The sequence below is a fragment of the Gorilla gorilla genome, chromosome 11, assembly GCF_029281585.2.
Source record: "Gorilla gorilla gorilla isolate KB3781 chromosome 11, NHGRI_mGorGor1-v2.1_pri, whole genome shotgun sequence".
Taxonomy (NCBI): Eukaryota; Metazoa; Chordata; class Mammalia; order Primates; family Hominidae; genus Gorilla; species Gorilla gorilla.
The window spans coordinates 37,333,244-37,350,213 of NC_073235.2; the positions used below are offsets into that span (position 1 = coordinate 37,333,244).

The window sequence follows — 16,970 nt, forward strand, 5'->3', positions numbered from 1 at the left end:
CAATCAGCACTCTGTAAAATGGACCAATCAGCAGGAAGTGGGTGGGGCCAAATAAGGGAATAAAAGCTGGCCACCTGAGTCAGCAGCAGCAACCCACTCGGGTCCCCTTCCATGCTGTGGAAGCTTTGTTCTTCTGCTCTTCACAATAAATCTTGCTGCTGCTCACTCTTTGGGTCTGCACTACCTTTATGAGCTGTAACACTCATCGCAAAGATCTGCAGCTTCCCTCCTGAAGCCAGCAAGACCACGAACCCACCAGGAGGCACAAACAACTCCAGATGCGACACCTTTAAGAGCTGTAACACTGCGAAGGTCTGCAGCTTCACTCCTGAAGTCAGCAAGACCACAAACCCATCAGAAGGAAGAAACTCCAGATGCATCTGAACATCTGAAGGAACAAACTCCGGACACACCATCTTTAAGAACTGTAACACACACCACGAGGGTCCACAGCTTCATTCTTGAAGTCAGCAAGACCAAGAACCCACCAGAAGGAACAAATTCCAGACACATTTTGACACCCAATGTGGGGCACATTTTGGCGACCACAAAGGAACCATCAACTATCACCAAGTGGTGAGTACCATCGGACCCCTTTCGCTTGCTATTCTGTCCTATTTTTCCTTAGAATTTGGGGGCTAAATGCCAGGCACCTGTCGGCCAGTTAAAAGCGACTAGTGCAGCCACCAGACTAAAGACATGGGTATCAGGCTTTCTGGGAAAGGGCTCTCTAACAACCCCCGACTCTTTGGAGTTGGGAGTGTCGGTTTGCCTGGAACCAGCTTCCGCTTTTCCTGTACTTCTGGGCTGAGACGAGGGTCGACAGAGAGGAAAGCCATTCAGCTCTGGGGTCCTGACAACAAGTTGGTTGACCCTGCAGCCATGAACAGAACTCTCAAAGTCATGTCGCCCAAGCGAGACTCGTCTATCCATCCTGTCTATCCTGACCCTTGCCTCTTGGGTCCTAATACCTGCCAGGCAAACTTCCTCTTGCCTCTCTTCTCCGAGGCTAGTCCCGCTTCTAAAAACCACTCCCTGTCTCTGGTGCTTTTCTAGTTTCTCCTGTAAGAATGATTTCTAGTGTAAACTCCAGGACTCTGTTACCTTCTTTAGGTACCCGGGCCCACCAATCAGAAAGACATAATTTTTGCCCAAAGCCCCATTGTAGGGGGGCTATCTGGAATTTTAGGATCCCTCCTCAGACAAGCAGGCCTAACAATAGCTATTCCTGAAGCTAGGATATGGGAAGCCTCAGAAATTGTATCCTTCCTATTCATATAAGTAAAGACAAAAGGCATCATTCTTCCAACTCTGGAGATCCCTCCCCTCCCTCAGAGTATGGCCCTCCACTTCATTTTTGTGGCATAACATCTTTATAGGACAGGGGTAAAGTCCCAATACTAACAGGAGAATGCTCAAGACTCTAACAAGTTTTTGAGAATGCGTCGTTAAGGGCCACTAAATCCGATTTTTCTCGGTCTTCTTTGCGGTCTAAGAGGACAGGCAAGGGTGCAGGTTTTTGGGAATGCGTCGGTAAGGGCCACTAAATCCGACATTCCTTGGTCCTTCTTGTGGTCTAGGAGGAAAACTAGTGTTTCTGCTGCTGCATCAGTGAGCACAACTATTCCGATCAGCAGGGCCCAGGGACCGTTGTGGGTTCTTGGGCAAGAGGTGTTTCTGCTGCTGCATTGGTGAGCACAACTATTCCAATCAGCAGGTTTCAGGGACCATTGCAGATTCTTGGGCAGGGGGAGAAACAAACCAAAACTGCAGGCAGTTTTGTCTTTCAGATGGGAAACACTCAGGCATCAATAGGCTCACCTTGAAATGCATCCTAAGCTGTTGGGACCAATTTGACCCACAAACCCTGAAAAAGAGGTGGCTCATTTTTTTCTGCACTATGGCTTGGACCCAGTATGCTCTCTCTTATGGGGAAAAATGGCCACCTAAGGGAAGTATAAATTACAATACTATCCTGCAGCTTGACCTTTTCTGTAGGAGGGAAGGCAAATGGAGTGAAATACCTTATGTCCAAGCTTTCTTTTCATTGAAGGAGAATACACAACTATGGAAAGGTTGCAATCTGCATCCCACAGGAGGACCTTTCAGCTTACCCCCATATCCTAGCCTCCCTATAGCTCCCCTTCCTATTAATGGTAAGCCTTCTCTAATCTTCCCCGCCCAGAAGGAAATAAGCAAAGACATCTCCAAAGGGCCACAAAAAAACATGGGCTATTGGTTATATCCCCTTAAGGTGTAGCAGGAGAGGAATTCAGCCAAAACCGGGTACATGTCCCCTTCTCCCTCTCTGATTTAAAACAGATCAAGGCAGACCTGGGGAAGTTTTCAGATGATCCTGATAGGTACATAGACGTCCTACAGGGTCTAGGGCAAACCTTCAATCTCACTTGGAGAGATGTCATGCCATTGTTAGATCAAACCCTGGCCTTTAATGAAAAGAATGTGGCTTTAGCTGCAGCCCAAGAGTTTGGAGATACCTGGTATCTTAGTCAAGTAGATGATAGAATGACAGCCGAAGAAAGGGACAGATTCCCTACTGGTCAGCAAACTGTTCCCAGTATGGATCCCCACTGGGACCTCAACTCAGATCATGGGGACTGGAGTTGTAAACATCTGTTGACCTGTGTTCTAGAAGGACCAAGGAGAATTAGGAAAAAGCCCATGAATTATTCAATGATGTCCACCATAACTCAGGGAGAGGAAGAAAATCCTTCTGCCTTCCTCAAGCTGCTATGGGAGGCCCTAAGAAAATACACTCCCCTGTCACCTGACTCACTCAAGGGTCAATTGATCCTAAAAGATAAGTTTATTCCCCAATCAGCTGCAGATATCAGGAGAAAGCTCCAAAAGCGAGCCCTGGGCCCTGAACAAAATCTGGAGGCATTATTAAACTTGGCAACCTCAGTGTCCTATAATAGGGACCAAGAGGAACAGGCCTAAAAGGAAAAGTGAGATCAGAGAAAGGCCACAGCCTTAGTCATGGCCCTCAGACAAACGAACCTTGGTGGTTCAGAGAGGACAAAAAATGGAGCAGGCCAATCACCTGGTAGGGCTTGTTACCAGTGTGGTTTACAAGGACACTTTAAAAAAGATTGTCCTATGAGAAACAAGCTGCCCCCTCACCCATGTCCACTATGCCAAGGCAATCACTGGAAGGCATACTGCCCCAGAGGACAAAGGTTCTCTGGGCCAGAAGCCCCCAACCAGATGATCCAACAACAGGACTGAGGGAGCCCAGGGCAAGTGCCAGTTCATGTCATCACTCTCACTGAGCCCTGGGCATGTATAACTATTGAGGGCCAGGAAATTGACTTCCTCCTGGACACTGGCGTGGCTTTCTCAGTGTTAATCTCCTGTCCTGGACAACTGTCCTCAAGGTCCATTACCATCTGAGGAATCCTGGGACAGCCTGTAACCAGGTATTTCTCCCACCTCCTCATTTGTAATTAGGAGACTTTGCTCTTTTCACCTGCCTTTCTTGTTATGCCTGAAAGTCCCACACCTTTATTAGAGAGGGATATATTAGCCAAAGCTGGAGATATTATCTATGTGAATATGGGGAACAAGTTACCCATTTGTTGTCCCCTACTTGAGGAGGGAATCAATGCTGAAGTCTGGGCATTGGAAGGACAATTTGGAAGGGCAAAAAATGCCTGCCCAGTCAAAATCAGGCTAAAGGATCTCACCACTTTTCCTTATCAAAGGCAATATCCCTTAAGGCCTGGAGCTCATAAAGGATTACAGGATATTGTTAAACATTTAAAAGCTCAAGGCTTAGTAAGGAAATGCAGCAGTTCCTGCAACACCCCAATTCTAGGAGTACAGAAACCAAACTGTCAGTGGAGACTAGTGCAAGATCTTAGACTCATCAATGAGGCAGTAATTCCTCTATATCCAGTTTACCCAACCCCTGTACTCTACTCTCTCAAATAGCAGAGAAGGCAGAATGGTTCACTGTTCTGGACCTCAAGGATGTCTTCTTCTGTATTCACCTGCACTCTGACTCCCAGTTTCTCTTTGTCTTTGAGGATCCCACAGACCACATGTCCCAACTTACATGGACAGTCTTGCCCCAAGGGCTTAGGGATAGCCCTCACCTGTTTGGTCAGGCACTGGCCCAAGATCTAGGCCACTTCTCAAGTCCAGGCACTCTGGTCCTTCAGTATGTGGATGATTTACTTTTGGTTACCAGTTCGGCAGCCTCGTGCCAGCAGGCTACTCTGGATCTCTTGAACTTTCTAGCTAATCAAGAGTACAAGGCATCTAGGTCGAAGGCCCAGCTTTGCCTACAGCAGTTCAAATATCTAGGCCTGATCTTAGCCAGAGGAACCAGGGCCCTCAGCAAGGAATGAATACAGCCTATACTGGCTTATCCTCACCCTAAGACATTAAAACAGTTGTAGGGGTTCCTTGGAATCACCGGCTTTTGCCGACTATGGATCCCCAGATACAGCAAGAAAGCCAGGCCCCTATATACTCTAATCAAGGAGAACCAGAGGGCAAATAATCTTCTAGTAGAATGGGAACCAGGGGCAGAAACAGCCTTCAAAACCTTAAAGAAGGCCCTAGTACAAGCTCCAGCTTTAAGCCTTCTCACAGGACAAAACTTCTCTTTATACATCACAGAGAGAGCAGGGATAGCTCTTAGAGTCCTTACTCAGACTCATGGGACAACCCCACAACGAGTGGCATACCTAAGTAAGGAAACTGATGTAGTATCAAAAGGCTGGCCTCACTGTTTAAGGGTAGTTTGCGGCAGTGGCTGTCTTAGTGTCAGAGGCTATCAAAATAATACAAGGAAAGGATCTCACTGTCTGGATTACTCATGACGTAAATGGCACACTAGGTGCCAAAGGAAGTTTATGGCTATCAGACAACCACCTACTTAGACACCAGGTACTACTCTTTGAGGGACCGGTGCTTCAAATATGTACCTGCATGGCCCTCAACCCTGCCACTTTTCTCCCAGAGGATGGGGAACCAATCGAGCATGACTGCCAACAAATTATAGTTCAGACTTATGCCACCTGAGATGATCTCTTAGAAGTCCCCTTAGCTAATTCTGACCTTAACCTATATACCGACGGAAGTTCATTTGTGAAGAATGGGATATGAAGGGCAGGTTATGCCATAGTTAGTGATATAACTGTATCTGAAAGTAAGCCTCTTCCCCCAGGGACCAGCACCCAGTTAGTAGAACTAGTGGCACTTACCCAAGCCTTAGAACTGGGAAAAGGAAAAAGAATAAGTGTGTATACAGATAGCAAGTATGCTTATCTAATCCTACGTGCCCATGCTGCAATATGGAAAGAAAGGGAGTTCCTAACCTCTGGGAGAACTCTCATTAAATACCACAAAGAAACCATGGAATTACTGCACGCAGTGCAGAAACTCAAGGAGGTGGCAGTCTTACACTGCTGAAGCCATCAAAAGGGGAAGAAGAGGGGAGAACAGCAGCATAAGCAGCTGGTAGAGGCAGCAGAAAGGAAAGAGAGAAAGAGACAGGAAGTCAGAGAAAGAGAGAGGAAGAAACAGAGACAAAGAGAAGAAGGAAAGAGAGGAAGAGACACAGAAGAAGTCAGAGAGAAAGAGAGAGCTAGAGGTAGTAAAGAAAAAACAATGTACCCTATTCCTTTAAAAGCCAGGGTAAATTTAAAACCCATAATTGATAATTGAAGGTCTTATATGTAACCCTATAACACTCCAACACCACCTTGTTGTCAGTGTAAACAAGGGCATAGCTCAAAAGCACTGAGGCCACTGACAACCCATAGCCTTCCTATCAAAAATCCTTAACCCAGCAGGTTTCCTAACAGAGGATCTAAATCTTAATTAATTACCATGCAAAGATCTGACTAGATCTAGGAGGAACTCCCTTCAGGACAGGACGATAGATGGTTCCTCCTGGGAGATTAAGGAAAAAAGACACAATGGGTATTCAGTAAATGATAAGGAAGCTCTTGTAGAAGCAGAGTTAGGAAAATTGCCTAATAATTGGTCTGCTCAAATGTGCGAGCCAAACCTTAAAGTACTTACAGAATCAGGAAGGAGCCATCTATACCAATTCTAAGTTAATATAGACTGAATGAGGTCTTTTTAATAGCAAAGAATAATTGAAATCCCAAACTTACAAGGTTTTCAACAAAAGTAAAGTTTGCTAAAAGTTAACAGTGTAAACATATATTATCCTAACTTCCAGTCTTATGGAAATCAGTACCTATCAGTACCCCTCAAAGCTCAAGTCCATCAGCACAGAGACATACAACTAATACCCCTACTTATAGGGTTAGGAATGGCTACTGCCACAGGAACTGGAATAGCCAAATTATCTACTTCATTATGCTACTACCACACACTCTCAAAGGATTTCTCAGACAGTTTGCAAGAAATAATGAAATTTATCCTTACTCTACAATCCCAAATAGACTGTTTGGCAGCAGTGACTCTCCAAAACTGCCAAGGCCTAGACCTTCTCACTGCTGAGAAAGGAAGACTCTACACCTTCTTAGGGGAAGAGTGTTGTTTTTACACTAACCAGTCAGGGATAGTACAAGATGCCACCTGGCATTTACAGGAAAAGGCTTCTGAAATCAGACAACGCCTTTCAAACTCTTATACCAACCTCTGGAGTTGGGCAACATGGCTTCTCCCCTTTCTAGGTCCCGTGGCAACCATCTTGCTGTTACTCGCCTTTGCGCCCTGTATTTTTAACCTCCTTGTCAAATTTGTTTCCTCTAGGATTGAGGCCATCAAGCTACAGATGGTTTTACAAATGGAACCCCAAATGAGCTCAACTAACAACTTCTACCAAGGACCCCTGGACTGACTCACTGGCCCTTTCACTGGCCTGAAGAGTTCCCCTCTGGAGGACACTACAACTGCAGGGCCCCTTCTTTGCCCCTATTCAGCAGGAAGTAGCTAGAGTGGTCATTGCCCAATTCCCAACAGCAGTTGGGGTGTCCTGTTTAGAGGGGGTACTGAGAGGTGAAGCCAGCTGGGCTTCTGGGTCGGGTGGGGACTTGGAGAACTTTTCTGTCTAGCTAAAGGATTGTAAATACACCAATCAGCTCTCTGTGTCTAGCTAAAGGTTTGTAAATGCACCAATTAGCACTCTGTAGAAACGCACCAGTCAGTGCTCTGTGTCTAGCTAAAGGTTTGTAAATGCACCAATCAGCACTCTCTAAAAATGCACCAATCAGTGCTCTGTGTCTAGCTAAAAGATTTGTAAATGCACCAATCAGCAATCTGTAAAAACGCACCAATCAGCACTCTGTGCCTTGCTAAAGGCTTGTAAATGCACCAATCAGCACTCTGTAAAAACAGACCAATCAGCGCTCTGTAAAATGGACCAATCAGCAGGATGTGGGCAGGGCCAAATAAGGGAATAAAAACTAGCTACCTGAGCCAGCAGCGGCAACCCACTTGGGCAACCCACGCTGTGGAAGCTTTGTTCTTTTGCTCTTCACAATAAATCTTGCTGCTGCTCATTCTTTGGGTCTGCACTACCTTTATGAGCTGTAACACTCACTGCGAAGATCCGCAGCTTCCCTCCTGAAGCCAGCGAGACCACAAACCCACCGGGAGGAAAAAACAACTCCAGACGCACCACATTTATGAGCTGTAACACTCACCACGAAGGTCTGCAGCTTCACTCCTGAAGCCAGCGAGACCAGGAACCCACCAGGAGGAATGAACAACTCTGGATGCGCTGCCTTTATGAGCTGTAACACTCACTACGAAGGTCTGCAGCTTCACTCCTGAAGCCAGCGAGACCACGAACCCACCAGGAGGAATGAACAACTCCAGATGTGCTGCCTTTATGAGCTGTAACACTCACCACGAAGGTCTGCAGCTTCACTCCTGAAGCCAGCGAGACCACGAACCCACCAGGAGGAACGAACAACTCTGGATGTGCTGCGTTTATGAGCTGTAACACTCACTGCGAGGGTCCGTGGCTTCATTCTTGAAGTCAGCGAGACCAAGAACCACTGGAAGGAACAAATTCTGGACACACTATGTTGCCCCAGCTGATCTTGAACTCCTGGGCTCAAGCAATTCTCCCACCTTAGCCTCCCAAAGTGCTGGGATTACAGGAGTGAGCCACTGTGACCAACCTTGGTATGTTGTAACATTAAGAGCCCTATGCTAGAAGTCGAAGTGGTTTCTAGGCACTGAACCTGGTGGCCAAGAGCACAGGCTTTAGAGTCAGAGAGAACTAAGCTAGAATGCCAACTCATCTGCTTACATGCTGAGTGACTACAGGGAAGTCACTCAGTCTTTCTGAGCTTCAGTTTCTTCATCTATAAATGGAGAATAATGACACCTACCTCATAGGGTTATAGTAAGGACTCAATGAGAAAGACCTGACAATGTCTGGCACATAACATGTGTTCAATATGGGGTAGCTGCTGCCACTACTGCTGTTTGTACTCTTGCTGCTACTGTTATAATTAATTATGCAACCTTAGACCAGTAAGTTACTTAAATTCATTCATTCATTCATTTAGTTAAAAAATCAGATATGAAAAGATGAACATTGAAAAATGTACCTCTCCCACCCCATCTACCTCATTCCACACAGCCTTATCTTCCATAGGTAACTACTTTTTTAAGTTTTTGATGTATCCCTTCAGTATTTCTTTAAGTATAAGAAAATATGAATGTATATTCTTATTTTCTCCTTTTCATACACCAAAGGTAGCACATTATATAAACTACTCTGTACTGTGCTTTTTTTCACTTAACAGTATATTTTGGAGATCTTTCCATATCAGTCTGTAGAGAGCTTCCTCATTCTTCTTCACAGCTGTATGCTATTCCACTGTAAAGTTCACTTCACTATTGCTCTAGAGATAAACAAATGTATTGTTTACAATATTTTTCTCTAATGAACAAGACTGCTGTGAATGATTTTGAACATGTGCCATTTAATGCAAAGCAGGCATATCTGTAGGATGAGGGTAAGTGGAGTAAACGCGTTAGTAATTTTTTTTTTTTTTTTTTTTTTTTAGACAGAGTCTCACTCTGTCATCCAGGCTGGAGTGCAGTGGTGTGATTTTGACTCACCGCAACCTCCGCCTCCCGGGTTCAAGCGATTCAAGCGTTTGATTCGGCTCTTTAGTCTCTGTCTATGCCCGATACCACTTGGTCACTAAGTAGATCCTCCATATATATAAAACTTTTGGGCCAGGCGAGGTGGCTTATGCCTATAATCCCAGCACTTTGGGAGGCCGAGGTGGGTGGATCACAACATCAAGATATCGAGACCATCTTGGCTAACATGGTGAAACCCTTCTCTACTAAAAATACAAAAATTAGCTGGTCATGGTGGTGCGTGCCTGCAGTCCCGGCTACTTGGGAGCCTGAGGCAGGATAATTGCTTGAACCCGGGAGGCGGAGGTTGCAGTGAGCCAAGATCATGCCACTGCTCTCCAGCCTAAGCGAGACTCCGTCTCAAAAAAAAAAAAAAAAAAAAGTTTTGATATATGAAGGAATGAATGAAATTCTTAGGAAACATATAAAGCATTATGTTGAAAAACCATTTTTTAAAAGGGGATTTGTATCCCAATCATCTCAGACAGAAGATATGACAACTGTGAACTCTTGAGCCATTATTTTGCCAACTTTTAAGATTCAGTAATACAATCTGTTCTTATTCAAAACATGTGCGTTAGGCTAGGCACGGCGGCTCAGACCTGTAATCCTAGCACTTTGGGAGGCTGAAGCGGAAGGATTGCTTGGACCCAGGAGTTTGAGACCAGCCTGGGTAATAGAGTGAGACCTTGTCTCTACAAACAATTTTTTTAAAAATTTAGCCTGGGCCAGGCACGGTGGCTCATGCCTGTAATCCCAGCACTTTGGGAGGCCAAGGTGGACAGATCACGAGGTCAGGAGATCGAGACGCCTGGCTAACACATAGCGAAACCCTGTCTCTACTAAAAAAAAATACGAAAAAATTAGCTGGGCATGGTGGCGGGTGCCTGTAGTCCCAGCTACTCGAGAGGCTGAGGCAGGAGAATGGGGAGGCGGAGCTTGTAGTGATCCAAGATTGCGCCACTACACACTCCAGCCTGGGCGACAGAGTGAGACTCCATATTAAAAAAAAAAAAATTTGCGTGGCGTGGTGATGTGGACCTGTAGTACCAGCTACTCAAAAGGCTGAGGCAAGAGGATCACCTGAGCGTGGGAGATCAGGGCTGCAGTGAGCCATGACTGTGCCACTGCACTCCAGCCTGGGTGACAGGGCAAGACCCTGTCTTCAAAAAAAAAGCACACATATATATATATGCTTTATATCTCAATGTAGAAAATGCATCTGCCCATGTCTAAGGAAAAAGATTTTCAATTTTTTCAATTTCAAATTAACATGTAATATACTCTGTCCCACTTTTCCCAGCTCATGTCACTGAGTCACATGTCCGTGGACCAAGAAACAGACTGGAAAAAAGCTAAGAATTCACAAGCAGGGAAGAATTCTGTTTCTATGCATCAAAAGAAATCAACCGTTGTAGGAGAAATCAGAGGTGAATACAACAAATGAAGAAATATTTATTCAAGAGAATTTATTAAATCTCATAATTTTGAGAGTTTGTGGCACTTGAACCACAATCTTCTCTCTCCCTCCCTCTTCCCATCTCAGACCAATGACAGAAAAAGAGCTAGGAGAAACAGCCACATGTTCTCATTTATCTGTGTACTGAGGTCTTCACCATTTCTTCACTTTTAGTGATGAAAAGCCCACTTTTCATCATTAAAATGTGGGTCGTGATAGTACAGAATTGACATAAAGAGCTGTAAAAAGGAAAAAATATTGTAGACCAATTATGTCAAGTAGAGTTTATTTGAGCAAAGAAAAATTATGCAAAAGAAAACAAAAAACGATTCTCACATCTGGGGGGATTCGCAACCCCCCAGAACCAAACAGATTCAGAGGACTCCCACCAACAGAATGATATGTCAGCATTTATAGAAAAGTGAGGTATAGGACTGGAGGGTGAAATAATACTGAAAATGCTAGATTGCCTTGAAGATACTGTTAGTAGAAATATGGCTGTTAAAGATTCTGCCAGTGAGGGCTCAAAGGAGTGAGGAGCCTGGTAGAGATAACCTATATTGTCTTGGAGAACACCTTAATCATCATAAACATACCTTTGGTAGAAACATGGATATTAAAGGCAATGTGGGCCAGGTGCGGTGGCTCACACCTGTAATCCCAGCACTTTGGGAGGCCAAGGCAGGCGGATCACCTAAGGTCAGGAGTTTGAGACCAGCCTGACCAACATAGAGAAACCCCCTCTCTACTAAAAATACAAAAATTAGCCAGGTGTGGTGGTGCATGCCTGTAATCCCAGCTACTCAGGAGGCTGAGGCAGGACAATTGTTTTAAGGCCAGAGGCAGAGGTTGCGGTGAGCCGAGATCATGCCATTGCACTCCAGCCTGGGCAACAAGAACGAAACTCCATCTCAGAATAAAAAAAGAAAGAGAGAGAGAGAGAGAAAGAGAGGGGAGGGAAGGAAGGAAGGAAGGAAGGAAGGAAAGAAGGAAGGCAGGCAGGCAGGCAGTGTGGTGAGGGCTCAGAAGGAAATGAGACATGTTAGAAAGTGGAGGAAAGTGAATCCTTGTTATATAGTGGCAGAAAACTTAGCTCAATTGTGTTCCCTACAGTTGTGTGGAAATCAGAACTTGTAAGTGATAAAACTGGATATTTGGCTGAGATTTCCAAGCAAAGTATTAAAGATGCATCCTGGTTTCTTCTTGTTTATAGTACATGCAAAAGGAAAAGACAGATTGATAAAATGGTAAACTAAAAGGAACCAGGACTTAATGATTTAAGAAACTCTCAGTTTATCCAGATTGCAAAAGATGATAGAGTTAGGAGATTCACTGTTGGAATGTCATGCCAAAGATGTGGTTGGATAACATTTTGCTATGTCTTAACTCCTTAAGACAGGCAGTAGTAGTAGTAGTAGTAGTAGTAGTAGTAGTAGTAGTAGTAGTGCTTAATATAGTTAGGTTTACTTATAAGGTTACCAGTTTGTTTGTTCCCCATTCAATCTTGTATTTCAGACCATCTTTCTGGAGTCACTTTTTTCTTTTGGGAGTATGTCATTAAAAATTTCTTTAGTGAGGCTCTGTTGATAGCAAATTCAGTTTTTATCTGAAAATGTCTTTACTCTTCCTTCATTGTTAAAATTTTACTTGGTGTACAATTCTAAGTTCACAGTTAGCATCTCTCAGCCTTTTGAATATATTATCCTACTGTCCTATGGATCTCATTATTGCTCTAGGAAGTATGCTGTCAGCCTAATTCCTGAGTTTTGGAGGCATTCCCTTTCTTTCTCTCTAACAGCTCAAAGGATCTTATTTTTATTTTGATGTTCTGTAGTTTTCACTACAAGGTTTCTACAAATGAATTTTTGTCAGTTCTTCTTGATACAGGTTTTGATTCCTGGATCTGTTGGCTCACTAGGTCTAGAAAATTCTCAACTACTATCTCTTGGAATATCTCTTCTCCAACTTCTGACTCCTCTATTTTAGCAATCCAGTTGGACTCTATTTAAACTTTCTTGTTCTAACCTGTGTGTTTTGTGCCTTACATATGCTTAATTCTCTCACCTCTGTGTAAAAGTCTCTCTTCCACTTCATTAATTCTATTTTTAGCTACATCTGTTTAACCTCTCCACTGAGTTTTTAAATTAAAATTATTTTGATTTCATTTTTAAAGTGTCATTTTGCTCATTTTCAAACTTGGTAAACATTCTTAGAGGTTTAAATCTATTATTTATTATATCTGTGGACTCCTGCTCATAGTGACTTTTTTCCTCATGTGTGTAGAATTTTTTTATTGTGAGACAATACTTTGTTGGGGGTGCTTAATCTGTGGCAATACTGAGGAGACAGAATTGGGATGTTTTTCTTCAGGGGGGATTTACATTTTCTTTTTCTGGTCAAAAGTAGTACTATGGTTTGGATGTAATTTCTCCCTACCAAAACATGTTAACATATAATTGCCAATGTAGCAGCATTGGGAGGTGGTGTTTTTAAGAAGTGATTAGGCTGTTAAGATGGGTTTTTCACAAGCCTGGTTTAGTTCTTGAGGTTGGATTAATTCTCATAGAAATAGATTAGTTCTTCCAAGAGTGGGTTGTTATAAAACTCATTAGCCTCCTTTGTCCTGTCCCTCTTTGCACACATATGCATACCTTTCTGCTTCTCTACCATGTTGTGCCTCAGCATGTGGCCCTCACCAGAAGCCAAACAGCTCCTGGTGCAATGTTCTTGGACTTTCCAGCCAGCAGAACTGTGAGCCAAATGAGTTTCTTTTCTTTATAAATTATCCAGACTCAGGTATTCTATTAAAGCAACACTAAATTGACTAAGACAGGGTGGGAGGAAGTAGGTGAGTGGTACTTTAACTAAAATCTTAGTGGGTGACCTTGAATAGTAATTCTCAAAGAAATTCTCAGAGAAAATTGTTATTTCTTCTCTTTTTTTCTCCTCATAGTGAAGACAGGTTTCATTACAGACTCCCTCTTTTTGGCCAATGGATTTTTTTTCCTAGACTACTTTTTCCCTGAGGGTCTAGATCCTTCAAGACTTTTAGTGTAATGAGGGCATTTCAGTTTTGTACAAGCCCATATTATTATCTCCCATTCCCTTGTGGGATATTAACCCTGAAATCTCTAGGAGTCTGAAGCCACGTTTTCTGGATTCTAATTCCAGTTCTCCCACACACTATTGTGTAACCATGAACAAGATACTTCTCTGTGCTTCAGTTTCCTCTTCTATAAAATGAATATTGGTCCTAGTTCTTCCTCCACAGGAATGTTATGAGTAATAAGTGAACTGATGTTATTAAAATTCATGGACCAGTGCCTGGCCCATTGGGAGTGCTCTAAAAGTGCTTGCACTTACTTACTCAGTATTAGCAAGTGCCTCCATGTTAGTTTAAGGCTTACTCATTCAGTTTTAGCTCACTGAACTTCTAAAAAAAAATGGATTTCAAGGATTTCCTTTATTTTCTTTCAAGCTGTCTGTTATAATTTATCCAGAATCTAGCTGAATTACAGAAGGAAGCTTTTTGACTACTCAATTTGTGTATTGTGGAGTCTGAGCTGAAGGGAGCAACCAAGGCAGGTTTAAGGGTTTGCCAGGGGACCTGGGGTCCCTTGAACATTTTAAGCTGTCCAGGAAGAGGAAAGGGTAAACACAGAACAATCAAGGGCTGTTTTGTTCCAGGCTCTCTTTAGAGGCATGACCATATAAGCCACACTTTCTGCTGTATTGGAAGCCCTCCCTGACTGCTCTGATAATGCTAAATGGAAATGGCTACTATCTTCTTTTCCCTACACTTCAGGATATGTATCATCTTTCTCTCAGTCAACCTTACATCGTCAGCACATAGCAGTTCTCCATAAATGTTTGTTAAATGCATGAATGAAGCTGGGTGCAGTGGCTCTCGCCTGTAATCCCAGCACTTTGGGAGGCAAAGGTGGGTGGATTGCTTGAGCCCAGGAATTCCATACCAGCCTGGGCAATATAGTGAGACCGCATCTCAAATTAAAAAAAAAAAAAAAAAAAAGGAAAAAAATGCATGAATGAATGAGTCCGAGACAAAGGCACTGGAGGAAAAAGCATATATGAAGAATGGACTCTTTCTGTGATTTAAAATGTGAAACCTCCCCATAACTTTTCAACATGTTAAATTTTCATGAACAAGCCAACTGTTAAATATTATTTAAAGATATGGGAGTAACTAACTGAACAAAAAGCAAAATCATAAAAACTGGCTGCTTCTGAATAGTGCAAGGAAAAGTAAGAAAAGGTGAGTCAGGGATCTATCCTTTTTCTGTAAAAGCCCTCTGCATGGTTTTATTTTTAACTACAAACTATTTAATTATTAACTACGTATAACTAAGTTAAAATATTTAAAATGAAAAATTAGTCAATTTTTGACCTGCTGTAAGTCAAAGCATCCTGCTGTGCTTTTGACCTCATACAGTTGAGTACAGTTTTTTTTGTTTTTTTGTTTTTTTTTTAAGTTTTGTGCCAAGAGTCCTGACTACCAAACTGTGTTGACCCAAAGCTTGATTAACAAATAAAGCTTGGTTAACCAAAGCTTGGTTAACAAATAAACAGAACTTTGAACTTTAATAAAGCAGTTCTAGTGGACCCAGACTGGGTTGGGCAGGCCTACTGACTGCTGCCTGAAGGTTGCTGTAAACAGACTAAGTAAATCAATTAACTCCACAGTTTTCACAAAGGTCTCTTGATATCAAAACTTCTTTCCTTACATGCTTCTCTGATCCTGTGGAGATGAAAATTGACATCCATAGTCATATTCTACCAAAAGAATGGCCAGATCTAAAAAAGGTAATGGTAATTAATTTGCTGAATTATTTCTGAAATTTCTCCAGGGTTTCTCAATGCCTTTCTCTTCTTTGTGGAATTAGATGTCTAGTTCATCTGCTTTGGTGGGGGGCAAGGGGGTTAAATTATTTGGTAGTTCTGATTTTCTAGCTTTTAAAAATGACTTTTATATTTATTTTGAAAGAACATTGGATTAAAGAAATAAGTGCTTTCTCAGAATCCCTTTTTTCCCTCAAATGAACCATTCTTTAAAATATCTGGACAATTTAAATAAGGCAGATTTACCTTTTCAAAAATCACATATTCAGCTGCTGGGAAGATACATGCCAACTACAGAATTTAAAGTTACAATTTTAAGTAGAAGACTATTAAAAATGGAATGTGATCGGTTTCGAGGACTTCTAAAATATGTCTCCTTTCCAAAATGTTTAAAATAAGTTTTAGAAGCACCAAGAGATAGCTTTGTGAATTTTTTTAGTCTATTTTAGGACACTGCCTGAAACCTTTACTGTTTGATGTTCTTTATTCTATAAATCTTTGTCCTGAAGAACTAGGAAGTAGGTACATCAAAAAACCCGAGAATAAATGACATGAAGCTTTTGCACAGTGACATCTCCTAAGAGAGTATTCTTTGTGTTTCTCTAAAGATGGAAATTTCCTTTTGTCATTAAGAACTTTTGAATGAATATAAAAAGAGGAAGGTGAGGAACATGAAGGAAATGTAAAATTGGCTAGAGGTTTGTTCAGGCTTAATATCAGGTTTTACCCAATCTTCAGCATTCTGGCAGTACTTTCACACCACCGATAATGTTTCAACTTTTTTATCCCAAGTGAGGGAAAATGAATTAACCCAAACTTGAATTAAATGTGGTTCATTGTGCAAATAGATGAAACTATTTTCTTCTCATAGTTGTCTCATCGAAGAATGTTTACCTTAAGTATTTCTTTGTCCATTGGTATCTTAGGTAAGAGGGGTGGTAGAAACTGTGGATTGAAAAATAAAATCTTTGAAAGCCTATCCTATGTACAGCTAACGATAAAAGCTAAACCTCTCAACCTGCTCTTCCTAAAAGGACTCTACATGTTTACACAGGAACACGCTGTTCTGAGTGCTGTTGTCCTCATCATAGTTTACTGAAGTGTAAACCACTTCACAATGTTAATGATTTCATGAAGGGAATGCACCAGTTACTTTGTGGGAGTGCATCTGCCTTGTTTAGAAGCTGCATGCAGTTTCTTACATCTTATGGCGCCCACCACTTTCTACCCCTCATTTATGAGTATTTGCCTGATGAATGATGCAATGAACACATTGATTAACTTGTGATACACGTAATGGAAGCAATAGATTATACTCCCTAATCTGAGAGTTTTAGAAAAATCCAAATTTTAGTATTTGGTATTTTAAAATAGCCATAATCTATACCTAGCAAAAAAAAAAAAAAAAACACTAATTCCTCTGTTACAGCTTTTTTCTCTATTTGAGTATGAAAGAATATCCATATGAAATGCTTTGGAAACCACCACGGTGGTCTCTAGAGGACAACGCCCCCCCCGTACTATCCCACTGAGAGAGCTA

General features: G+C 42.3%; 1 protein-coding gene across 2 annotated transcripts in view; it reads left to right on the forward strand.

Moving 5' to 3' along the window:
• Positions 1-15,201: 15,201 nt before the first annotated feature.
• Positions 15,202-16,970, forward strand: part of ACMSD (aminocarboxymuconate semialdehyde decarboxylase) — a 64,374-nt gene continuing 62,605 nt past the window's right edge. For both annotated transcript variants that reach the window (XM_004032583.5, XM_019022287.4), the window contains exon 1: positions 15,202-15,394. In XM_004032583.5, the coding sequence (XP_004032631.1) occupies positions 15,338-15,394 (57 nt within the window). In that variant the 5' untranslated portion in view covers positions 15,202-15,337. The remainder of the gene's footprint in view (positions 15,395-16,970) is intronic.